The sequence below is a fragment of the Squalius cephalus genome (assembly GCF_949319135.1).
Source record: "Squalius cephalus genome assembly, chromosome: 16".
Classification (NCBI taxonomy): domain Eukaryota; kingdom Metazoa; phylum Chordata; class Actinopteri; order Cypriniformes; family Leuciscidae; genus Squalius; species Squalius cephalus.
The window spans coordinates 36,610,833-36,624,079 of record NC_137137.1 but is presented as its reverse complement, the minus strand read 5'-3'; the positions used below and the strand labels follow the sequence as shown (position 1 = coordinate 36,624,079).

At 40.2% G+C, this 13,247-nt stretch overlaps 1 protein-coding gene across 1 annotated transcript in view; it reads right to left on the bottom strand.

Annotated features, from left to right (window-relative positions):
- The window catches only part of LOC307173720 (acylamino-acid-releasing enzyme-like), a 39,361-nt gene that overhangs the window by 153 nt on the left and 25,961 nt on the right, over window positions 1-13,247 (bottom strand). Inside the window, exons 17-22 of the mRNA XM_079897079.1 lie at window positions 11,391-11,474; window positions 11,198-11,278; window positions 10,852-10,940; window positions 6,641-6,831; window positions 4,308-4,410; window positions 3,197-3,303 (exon numbers count right to left, since the gene is read on the bottom strand). Of these exons, the coding sequence (XP_079753205.1) occupies window positions 3,197-3,303; window positions 4,308-4,410; window positions 6,641-6,831; window positions 10,852-10,940; window positions 11,198-11,278; window positions 11,391-11,474 (655 nt within the window). The remainder of the gene's footprint in view (window positions 1-3,196; window positions 3,304-4,307; window positions 4,411-6,640; window positions 6,832-10,851; window positions 10,941-11,197; window positions 11,279-11,390; window positions 11,475-13,247) is intronic.

The window sequence follows — 13,247 nt, the reverse complement described above, 5'->3', positions numbered from 1 at the left end:
TACACAGCGCTTTAACAATACAGATGTTCCACAGCAGCTTTACAGTGATAACAGGAGATTACAGTGATAACAGGAGATTACAGTGATAACAGGAGATTACAGTGATAACAGGAGATTACAGTGATAACAGGAGATTACAGTGATAACAGGAGATTACAGTGATAACAGGAGATTACAGTGACACAGATCTAGAATAAAGTTATTGTCCAGCTAAAGTTAGTTTTGACTGATTCACTTCCGCTGTAAAGATCATTAGTTATTAACTTAGCGGCCGCTAACACACACCGTTCTCACTGAAAACAGAAACTTGTAATGTGTTCTAGAGCCCGACCGATATATCGGCAGGCCGATATTATCGGCCGATATTAGGCATTTTCAAAACTATCGGTATCAGCATTTATAACGGCCGATAAATAAATATTTCAAAAATAAAATAAAAACGGACGAAACACCCTTCAACCATGTTATGAGTGTTGGCGTTGTATAGTTTGTCCACCAGAGGGCACTCTACACCGTCCCTGTTGGCAACACTCGTGTATAACGCGCCACACATTCTGCAACCTGCTGATCCAGCCAGAGTCGGGCAGAGAGAACCGCGAGTGAGATCATCGGTGAAGTGTGTTCATGGTGAGTTGGTCACGACTCACGAGACATACATTGCTTGAATAACAATTAAAAGAACATCCCTATCAGTTCTCTTAACTCAAATAAGGATGACAAAATTCGTGACTCATGTCCAGTTTTGCTGCGGTTAAATAAGCCGAGAGTGAAGCGGAACAACGCGACGTAGGCTATATTCACATAAAATGTTAACACTGCAGTTCACAAAAGTTCATAATGTGCATGTGCTTTAATGCTTTGTCGGTTAAACATTTAATTTTAAATGCCGATGCGCTGTTCTAACGTGTGCGTTTCTCAGCGCGTACATGTGAAGCTCACATGCACTAAAAGCCTTTCTACCAGCGCCTGGATACTGGACTAAGTTATCTTTCGAGTATTATTTTGCTAATACTGTTAAATACTGTTAAAAAAGTCGGTTGTCTAAAGTGAAGGCAAAATTGAGAGAAAATGTGCTTGTCAAATGCGTGTACATTAGATGTGTCGTGCTCAGCTCTTAAAGAGACAGTAGCAATTGTAAACACATTGCCGCTTGTCCTTAAAGGGATAGTTCACCCAATAATAAAAATGATCTCATTATTTACAGGCACTCTAATGTTGTTCCAACTGTATTAATTTCCTTCTAATATTTTTCTAATATTAATAGTTTGAAGAATGTGGGTAACCAAACAGTAGCTGGTCCCCATTGACTTCCAAAGGAGAAAAATATACTATGGAAGTCACTGGGGTACATCAACTGTTTGGTTACCCACATTCATCCAAATAACTTATTTTCAACAGAAGAAAAAAACAACTTGAGAGAGTAAATTATGACTATTTGAATTTGTTGTCAATTTTAATGTGAAATTGTTGTTTTTGTTCAAAGGACTAAACGTTTAGTCTTAAAAAAAAATCTTAAGTTTGTATTTTTATACATTTTATTTATCAGAACTTTAATATATTTTGATGTTCTTCTGTTCTGTTGTGACAATAAAAGAAACAAGTTTCTTTTTAAAATGCATTATCATATTATTTTAGTTAAAACTCATAAATAACTACAAATAACTAATGTTAGGGAAATTTGTTAATGTTTTGTTGCGCGTTTCTGAAAATAAAATAAAAAATATCGTCCGATATATCGGAATATCGGATTTTAAAACCAACAAATATTTGTACCAGTATCGGCCTTCAAAATCCTTTATCGGTCGGGCTCTAGTACCCATCAAAAGTTTGTACGTCAATTGTAAAGTGTGTCCAAACTTACTGTACTATAATACACATAAATAATATTGCTACTGTATTATAATATACACATAAATAATATCGGCCGATATATCGGTATCTGGCTTTTTTTTATCGGTATCGGCGCCCAAAAATCCATATCGGTCGGGCTCTAATGTGTTCTGGCCGTTCATTCACACAACAGTGTTTGGCGTTCGAGAACGCAAACTTTAAAACAGGATCCAAATGTTGTAAACGTTATCATCTCCGCGCAAGCCTCACAAACGTGAATCTGTGAGAACGGTGACGGCGCGCACATGCGTATCACGTGTTTAGTCTATAGGGGTGTGCGTTTGAACATATATGTGCGCATGCGTGTAGTTTTTCTTAAAGGGTAAGTTCAGTATTTTACACTTAAAGCCCTGTTAACAGATCGTTTCTGATGAAATAGAACGGTTAAGATTAAATGTTGGACAAATGCTGCTGTCCCAAGAATTTTAGGTTTCTTTCGCTTCCCCCCCACCTGTAGACTGGGTGTATAGGTGCACTCGAACACTCCTTCCTAAAACACATTAAACTTTCGTTTACAAAGACGTGAAACTCACCGAGTGGTCAGGGGTGTCCACTGATATGCTCACACAGAAATCGCTGCAAAAGATGCTTTCCAACAGGTTTTATCGTAGTTTTTGTCTCCTCCATTGACTTGCATTGGATGTGCTGTGAGGTACGGTATTACTCCGCGCCGGAAACTGAAGTGGGGTTCAGGGGGTGTTTTCTTCTTCTTCTTCGTGTTTTTTTTTTACGGCGGATCGCAAACAATTAAATGCCAGTGGTTTGCTTGCAAAGGTGCATTATCGCCACCAACTGGGCTGGAGTGTCTATTATTCAAGCTCTCAGTGGAAGAAGTTCGGGTGTGAGGCGTTTGGAAAAATAGGTCCACAGTTTTACAACGAATGGTAAAACACCTGTTGGAAAGCATCTTTTGCAGCGATTTCTGTGTGAGCATATCAGTGAACACCCCTGACCACTCGGTGAGATTCACGTCTTTGTAAATGAAAGTTTAATGTGTTTTAGGAAGGAGTGTTCGAGTGCACCTATACACCCAGTCTACTGGTGGGGGGGAAGCGAAAGACACCTAAAACTCTCGGGACAGCAGCATTTGTCCAACATTTAATCTTAACCGTTCTATTTCATCAGAAACGATCTGTAAACAGGGCTTTAAGTGTAAAATACCGAACTTGTCCTTTAACAAACTGACCTCAACAAATGACTTGTCTGGCCTTAAAAATTCATAATACAGAGTTTTTAGTCGCTTCTGCGTATCCATGTGAACGGTGATGATTTTGATATGAATGATCCGATGATCGCTGTAACTCACCTCACCGGCACCTGCAACGCCTTCAGCGCTCGGTAGTACTCGACGCCCTGCTTACTGGGAACACGCCTGTCCTCCTCACCCAGCATCAGGAGCACTGGGGCTTTCACCTGAGGAACACACGTTACAGACCGCGCTGTGAAGAGCAACACTTCAGTATAATGGACCGTCATTAAAGGGACGGCTCGGAGTAAAATCAACCTAGGGCCCCCCCCCCACCCCGTGTAACGACGCCCAGTTCCAGGAATGCATGAATATTTTGTTGGTAGTACCAGTTTATAAGAATTATTAGTTAACACTAAGTTGTCAACACTTTGGAAAAAATTATAATTCGGCTCGAGGTCATGGTGCAAAGGAGCCTAGGTTGATTTTACTCCGAACCATCCCTTTAATGAGTAACTATGCAGGACTAATGAGTAGTTCTACATTAACACTTCAGCTACTACTATTGACTAATACAGAGACAAGCTGAACTAATCAGTGAGTGATATCACATTTAGGAGATACTTCCTTAGGTAGTTCGTTAGGCAATCAATAATTACTGAATGAGATTAGCCTCATTAATAACTATTAACCAACTGACAAATTATAAAGAACATTATCGTGTGTCTGAGACTTAATCAGTCATCATTTTTACTCTGAATATAGTCATAAAATGCATCACTAATTGCTCAAGTGTTGCCTACTCACTGTGTGATCTAGTAGAGCTAGTAGAGCCTGAAGAGTGACGAGGCAACACTTGAGTAATTAGTGACGCATTTTATGACCACGTTCAGAGTAAAAAAAGACAATTCCTAACGTCTCAGACATGTTAATGTTGTGATTAGTAATTAATTAGTAATTCTTTATAATTTGTCACAATCACCTATTAGTTCTTAATGATGCAAATCTCATTCAGTAATTATTGATTACCTAGAAAGCAACAATCTTAGTCCTAAATGTGATATCACTCACTGATTAGTTCAGCTTGTTTCTATATTAGTCAATAGTAGTAGCTGAAGTGTTAATGTAGAACTACTCATTAGTCCTGCATAGTTACTCATTAATAACGGACCATTATTCTATATTCTATATTCAATTAGGAATAAAAAACAATAATGATGCATCCGCTCACCTTGCTCACGTGTTTTATAGGGGACTTGTTCAACATTTGCTCCAGAGTAGCAGGTTCAATCTGAACGTCTGTGTTATATTCATATCCAGCTTCCACCACACACCTGAACACACACACATCAGGGCGATATCACGATACATTAGTCTTATTTCACTGCAAAGCAAAAGAAACGAAAAGAAAAGCCTACTTTTGTACCTTTTTTGTTTTGATTTACACTGGATCAGGCCTACTCCCTATAATCTATTCTTCTTTAAAAAATATAATAATAATTGTGTTGCATTAGAGTGCCATTATTATAAATGGCGGCGCACAGAGTTGCAGCGGCTCAGTGTCTTCCCGGTCGGTGTCGTGTATGGCTGTTTTTGTGTACGTTCTGTTGGGCGAATAACATCTACAGCCGACATGATCTCCTTAAAGGATTAGTTCACTTTCAAAAATGTTTTGCTGATAATTTACTCACCCCGATGTAAGGGTGTCACGATTTCGATTTTAAATCGAAATCGATCGAAATTAATGGTCAATCTCGATTATCGAATCAAAAAATGGAATCGTCGATGCTGTCACGCCCCCATGTCGTGTCAGCTCGGCTTGCCAAGCGAAAGAAAAAAAACACACACGTGTTGAAGTGCTGCCAACTCTCACGCATTCACCGTGAGACACGCAATTGACACTTTTCACACGCTCTCACGCACAGAAAAATCGCGAAGCAAAGAGGACACGGAGATCGACAGACTAGAGCAGGTTACTTTATGATATAAAAAAATCTCAGATCTCAGATTCTGTCAATTTTATTACGATATTCATACAATAAATACCGTTTTGGCGCTTGTAAATGTTACGTGACAGATCCCTAGCGCACGTGAAGATGCGATGATCGATCTCTAGCTAATAGTAGAGAACAATATTGAAAGATACAGTACAACTTACCGAAATGTATATTCCTCATACATAATATCGATCAATCAGTGTTTTTCATCAGCGTGAAGAGCTCAATAACACAGCTGGAGAACTATTATGTCACATTTACCTCAGGAAAGCCATTTAATGACCATAATATAGGCTATAGCACGTAGTTGGCAAGAAAAAAATAGCTATAGAGAGTATTTTGCTAAATATGTGTTCTATATTACATATTATATTTTTTACTTATATCATTAAATAAAGTTGTTATAATAATAAAAAAAACGCATTATATTTAATTATTTTTAACCTTAAATAATAGCCTACTACCAGCTGATAGGCTCTCTGTATGTTTACAGCATTAGGTGAGTTTTTTTTTTTTTTTTTTTTTTTTTAGACAAATTAAGATAAAATAAATCTTGTGTAGCCTACCTAATATTTATCCAAATGAGTCAATATTAAATCAAATCACAATAATTGAATTGAACTGAAATAATAAAAAAGTGTAGCTTAATTGTACCATGTAAACATTGTAACATGCAATTGCGATGCAATTTTTTACAATCAAACAAATCGAGAATCGAATTTAGAATCGTGACTTTAGTGACTTTAGAATCGAAAATGTAATCGAATCGAGGATTTGGAGAATCGTGACACCCTTACCCCGATGTCATCCAAGATATCCATGTCTTTCTTTCTTCATTTGAAAAGAAATGAAGGTTTTTGAGGAAAACATCCCAGGATTTTTCTACACAGAATGGACTTCAATGGCAACCAACTATTCCAATGTTCAAAGAAGGTTCAAATGTCCGTCTCAAAGCAGCTTCAAAGTCTCGACACGATCCCAGTTGAGAAATAAGAGTCTTATCTTGCGAAACGATCGGTCATTTTCTAAAAAAAAAAAAAAAAAACTTTTTAACCACAAATGCCCGTCTTGTACCATCTCTGAGATGCGCCACGCATTACGTCAGGCTACGGAGGCAGCCACTCGAACCTCCGCTTCCCAGATCCCCCGCGAACAAAATGGATGAATTGAGGCAACGGACTAAAGCGAACAACACCGTGAAGGAATGCGTGCTAGTTACGAACCTCCGCAGGTTCAACAGGAAGAGAGACTGAATTACTGACCACTCGTTTCAGTTCAGAATCACTTTCGTTTAGGAGACAAAAACCTGATTAATCTGCACTTTGATCTTTGCAGACCTTTAACATTCACAGACAGCTCTATTACACACTGCATGAAAGCGAATATCCTGAAAAGGGGCACTTTAATATTTCACATCACTGAGTATGGAAAGAATTGCAAAAAAACTTTAAACTGGTGTGTAATTCCACCACTCGAACAGAAATGAGGGTGAAACAATAAATTGGTTACATTTGATCTGAAATCCCCCTTATGAAATTTAGTATGATGATGGTTCATGTCACATTACCAGTCGGGAATGTCGGTGCTGCCGACCATGGAGGCCAGATTCGTGACGGGGTTTCGAGCCACACACGCCTTGTAAAACTCAGGATACTGTCCAATCAGATGACAAGCCAGGAATCCACCGTGAGATCCTCCAATCACAGCGATCTTCTGCTCGTCCAAGTCTCCGAGCTTCAGAACACTGTCTACCGCAAACTGAGTTAAACAAACACTTTATTATACACACACAGACTGAAGTAGAGTCACAACACATATGCCGCTAATTATTCCAGCAGGGCCTTCTGAAAATATGGAAAATAACTACTAATTTATTTAGTATAACCCAATTTAACATTTCATGTATATGGTTATACTGATGCTCAGTGTTGTGTGTAACTCATTACAAGTAACTTGAGTCATGTAATCAGATTACTTTTTCAAGTAACTAGTAAAGTAAAGCAATACTTTTTAAATTTACAACAAAATATCTGAGTTACTTTTTCAAATAAGTAATGCAAGTTACTTTGTTTTCCCATTTATTGACTGACAGTTCTCCTGTACACATGTTGAGAGAAATAAAGTGAGGTGTTGTGTGTGTGTGTGTGTGTGTGTGTGCGCTGTGTAAACATGATGGTTATTTTAGTTCTAGACTAAATGTGAACATGCATTACTCATCTCACTTGCACGAAAACATTCAGTATTCCTCAAAATGAATAAAAACAGTAAAATGCAATTTCAGAATTTTACGCAAGACTTTTATAATTAACTATATTAAATTACACAATTACACTGTGTTTAATCTCACTTTGTTAACCATTGTCTTTGCTGCTGCCCTTCAACGATCTAATTCAACCATACTAATAAGCAAAAATGACTTTAGATTAGATTTAGAGATAAGAGTGTTGAACTTCCTGCTCCTGTATCCTATTGTTCTTTAATCCAGAACAGCAGCTGAAAGGATTCTTTGAGTGGCGCCCTCTACTGTACACTACCTCCACTGTACTCTACCTCTACTGTACTCTACTGTACTCTACCTCTACTGTACTCTACCTCTACTGTACTCTACTGTACTCTACCGTTACTGTACTCTACCTCTACTGTACTCTACTGTACTCTACCTCTACTGTACTCTACCTCTACTGTACTCTACTGTACTCTACCTCTACTGTACTCTACTGTACACTACCGCTACTGTACTCTACTGTACTCTACTGTACTCTACCTCTACTGTACTCTACCTCTACTGTACTCTACTGTACTCTACCTCTACTGTACTCTACCTCTACTGTGCTCTACTGTACTCTACCTCTACTGTACTCTACCTCTACTGTACTCTACTGTACTCTACCTCTACTGTACTCTACCTCTACTGTACTCTACCTCTACTGTACTCTACCTCTACTGTACACTACCTCCACTGTACTCTACCTCTACTGTACTCTACTGTACTCTACTGTACTCTACCTCTACTGTACTCTACCTCTACTGTACTCTACTGTACTCTACCGCTACTGTACTCTACCTCTACTGTACTCTACTGTACACTACCGCTACTGTACTCTACCTCTACTGTACTCTACTGTACTCTACCTCTACTGTACTCCACCTCTACTGTACTCTACTGTACTCTACCTCTACTGTACTCTACCTCTACTGTACTCTACTGTACTCTACTGTACTCTACCTCTACTGTACACTACCTCCACTGTACTCTACCTCTACTGTACTCTACTCTACTCTACCTCTACTGTACTCTACCTCTACTGTACACTACTGTACTCTACCGCTACTGTACTCTACCTCTACTGTACTCTACTGTACTCTACCTCCACTGTACTCTACCGCTACTGTACACTACCTCTACCTCTACTGTACTCTACTGTACTCTACCTCTACTGTACTCTACTGTACTCTACCTCTACTGTACTCTACCTCTACTGTACTCTACTGTACTCTACCTCCACTGTACTCTACCGCTACTGTACTCTACCTCTACTGTACTCTACTGTACTCTACCTCTACTGTACTCTACTGTACTCTACCTCTAATGTACTCTACCTCTACTGTACACTACTGTACTCTACCTCTAATGTACTCTACCTCTACTGTACACTACTGTACTCTACCGCTACTGTACTCTACCTCTACTGTACTCTACTGTACTCTACCTCTAATGTACTCTACCTCTACTGTACACTACTGTACTCTACCTCTACTGTACTCTACCGCTACTGTACTCTACTGCACTCTACCGCTACTGTACTAAACCTCTACTGTACACTACCTCTACTGTACTCTACCTCTACTGTACTCTGCTGTACTCTACTCTACTGTGCTCTACCCTCTACTGTACTCTACTGTACTGGACTCTACCTCTACTGTACTCTACTCTACTGTGCTCTACCTCTACTGTACTCTACCTCTACTGTACTCTACCTCTACTGTACTCTACCTCTACTGTGCTCTACCTCTACTTTACTCTACTCTACTGTACTCTACTCTACTGTGCTCTACCTCTACTGTACTCTACCTCTACTGTACTCTACCTCTACTGTACTCTACCTCTACTGCACTCCACTCTACTGTACTCTACCTCTACTGTACTCTACCTCTACTGTACTCTACCTCTACCTCTACTGTACTCTACCTCTACTGTACTCTACCTCTACTGCACTCCACTCTACTGTACTCTACTGTACTCTACCTCTACTGTACTCTGCCTCTACTGTACTCTACTGTGCTCTCCCTCTACTGTACTCCACTCTACTGTACTCTACCTCTACTGTACTCTACCGCTACTGTACTCTACTGTACTGTACTCTACCTCTACTCTACCTCTACTGCACTCTACCTCTACTGCACTCCACTCTACTGTACTCTACCTCTACTGTACTCTACTGTACTCTACCTCTACTGTACTCTACCTCTACTATACTCTACCGCTACTGTACTCTACCGCTACTGTACTCTACTGTACTCTACTCTACTGTACTCTACTCTACTCTATTCTACTCTACTCTACCTCTACTATACTCTACTACCTCTACTGTACTCTACCTCCACTGTACTCTACCTCTACTGTACTCTACCTCCACTGTACTCTACTGTACTCTACCGCTACTGTACTCTACTCTACTGTACTCTACTCTACCTCTACTGTACTCTACCTCTACTGTACTCTACCTCTACTGTACTCTACCTCTACTGTACTCTACCTCTACTGTACTCTACTGTACTCTACCTCTACTGTACTCTACCTCTACTGTACTCTACCTCTACTGTACTCTACCTCTACTGCACTCCACTCTACTGTACTCTACTGTACTCTACCTCTACTGTACTCTACCTCTACTGTACTCTACTGTGCTCTCCCTCTACTGTACTCCACTCTACTGTACTCTACCTCTACTGTACTCTACTGTACTCTACCGCTACTGTACTCTACTGTACTCTACTCTACCTCTACTGTACTCTACCTCTACTGTACTCTACCTCTACTGTACTCTACCGTGCTCTCCCTCTACTGTACTCCACTCTACTGTACTCTACTGTACTCTACTGTACTGTACTCTACCTCTACTCTACCTCTACTGTACTCTACCTCTACTGCACTCCACTCTACTGTACTCTACTGTACTCTACCTCTACTGTACTCTACCTCTACTGTACTCTACCTCTACTGTACTCTACCGCTACTGTACTCTACTCTACTGTACTCTACTCTACTGTACTCTACTGTACTCTACTCTATTCTACTCTACTCTACTCTACCTCTACTATACTCTACTACCTCTACTGTACTCTACCTCCACTGTACTCTACTGTACTCTACCGCTACTGTACTCTACTCTACTGTACTCTACTCTATCTCTACTGTACTCTACCTCTACTGTACTCTACCTCTACTGTACTCTACCTCCACTGTACTCTACCTCCACTGTACTCTACTGTACAGGGGTAAATATGCATTTCCTTCAGTCTGAGGATTATTATGGCACTTTTGGTGTGAAAGGGCCTTTACATTTGCCAAAAATAGATGTTTTTTTGTTGCTATTAAAAACAAACAAGCAAGCCCAGCCCAGGAGAGAAAAAGTAACGCAAAAGTAATGTAACGCATTACTTTCCATAAAAAGTAACCCATTTAGAAACGCACTATTGTAATGCATTACTTTTAAAAGTAACTTTCCCCAACACTGCTGTGATGCGATCATGTGATCAGCGAGTGTTAGTGTTTACCTGCACGTCTCTCACGTCCTGCGTACCGATGTTTCCAGGCAAGGAGGAGATGTTATCCTGACCAAACCCAAGTGAGCCTCTGTAATTCACTGCAACAGGAAACACACACATCGGAAAAATGACACAAAACTTCCTAAAATCATCGACTCATTCCTGCCCATACGGCCCTAACATTACCATATTAGCCTAGAAGTTTGGCTTAAATTCTGTCATTTACTCGCCCTCATGTCATTAGAATCTTCAAAATCATGTGTCTTGGGTGAGTTCAGTATCATATGTATTGAATCGTGACGTGAGGGTATCGTCACACCCCTAGTGTAAAGTATAAACTATGAGCTCTGCTCACCCAGCAGGACAGCGAAGCCCATCTTACACAGAACCGCTGTGGACAAAATCCATTCTGTCACCAGCACTGAATGAGGGCCACCTGACACACACACACACACACACACACACACAGAAAATCAGCACAGCAAGACGTTAACGTTTTCTTACACCACTTTTACATTGTAAAATATAGATGTCAGTAGAGAGCAGACCGTGTGGCATGACGATGAGAGGTAGTTTGCTTCCTTCCGTCGTTTCCTTTGGCTTCAGCAGAATCGCATCAAAGTCCAAACCAGCTAAAGAAGAAGAGAATCGTTATTTTTCCATGCAGATATACTGTACAGTGCAACATGTGAACACTAGGACTGTCGAAAATTCATTAAAACTTTTGATCACAAGGTGGCGCTGCCCGAAACCAATTTTGTGATTTTTGGTCTAAGCATTCAGAAGTTATAAGTGTAAGAATTGATCAATTAGGAAATTCCAGACAGTCTGTTACGGGGGTGACCAGACCCTGAGAGGACAAAAGGACCTCTCTGGAGATCACCATTTGAACTGGCCCTCGTGCACCATCGAGACGAAAGTCTCACCTCCGAGTCATCTAATCTACATCTCGTTCCCTCTCCCCTCACCCCCTCTCTCTCATGCTCAGATGATCACCTGATTTCACCCAAGAAAATGTATAGTTTAATGTGAATATCACAGAGTATTTTCATGTTTGGTATCGTTTAAAATGTCACAGTGCGACTGGTACAAATGTCCTATTTCAGAATAAGTAAAACACAAGGTAATAAGGTTTTAAGAGTTTATGGATAGTTGACTTACAAAGGAAGGTGGTCTCTCAAGACAAATGGTCACTCACCCCCAAGAGGTGCTACCTCTGAATGCAAATTTCTTTTGTTAGCACGTTTCCATGTGAAAGAGGTCTGACTATTTAATGAGATGCAGCAGGGAGATCGAGACCTTTTCTGTACCTCAGATCGACCCGTGAGGCTGGGAGATATAGATCTCTTAGCCTCACGTATTTCTTAAAGTTGGGTTTGCATCTTCTCTCTATTTCAGAGCATTTGATGTTTTGTATCGATTATCTTTGAATTGATTATGAAATTGGCATGATACATTTACCTGACATAATAAATTGTTACATTTGATTATTCTAACTGACATTATTTTCATTGAAGAGTTAAACGGAATAGTCAAACATTAGCTCACTTTTAGTGAGGCACAGATATTATTAAAACCTTTCATTTATGGAGTCAGATGAAATAAACGAGTAAATATATGATTAATGTATTACAAATTTAACCAACCAATACTTTGCATGAATGAGGACAGAACACGTGATACCTTCCCCGTGTATTGGCGAACCGGCAGATTGGACCAATATAGCGGGCTTTACATAAGCAAAAATGTTTCATATCTCCTGACCACTAGGGGGCACTGCGCTGAAACTGTGCAGGTAGACTCAGGTCATGTATGTCATAACACACACCAATTTTGGTCAGAATATGCTAAAGCATTGCAGAGATATAGCCTCACGTTCATTTTGGCAGGAACTTCGCCAAATTCGTTTGCGCATTATTCGAGAACTGTTGGGACAGTTGGTGGCGCTAGAGGGCTAGAGTTAGAGACTCCAGATTTGCTTTGGTGACAGTTCAGTCTGTCCTCCATCTGTGTGCCAAGGAGGAAACGGAAGAAGAAGAAGAAGAAGAAGAAGAAGAAGAAGAAGGAACGCCAACGATTATAATAGTTGCCTACACACCTTATTAAATGGTTAATTACAGTTATCTGTATGATGGGGACAGGCCTGGTGAACACACACACACACACACACACACACACACACACACACACACACACACACACACACACACTCACACACACACTCACACACACACTCACACACACACACACACACACACACACACACACACACACACACACACACACACAGATCTTACGGTATTGTGTGTTGTCCTTCTCAGGTGGAGGGCACACACACACACACACACACACACACACACACACACACACACACACACACACAGATCTTACGGTATTGTGTGTTG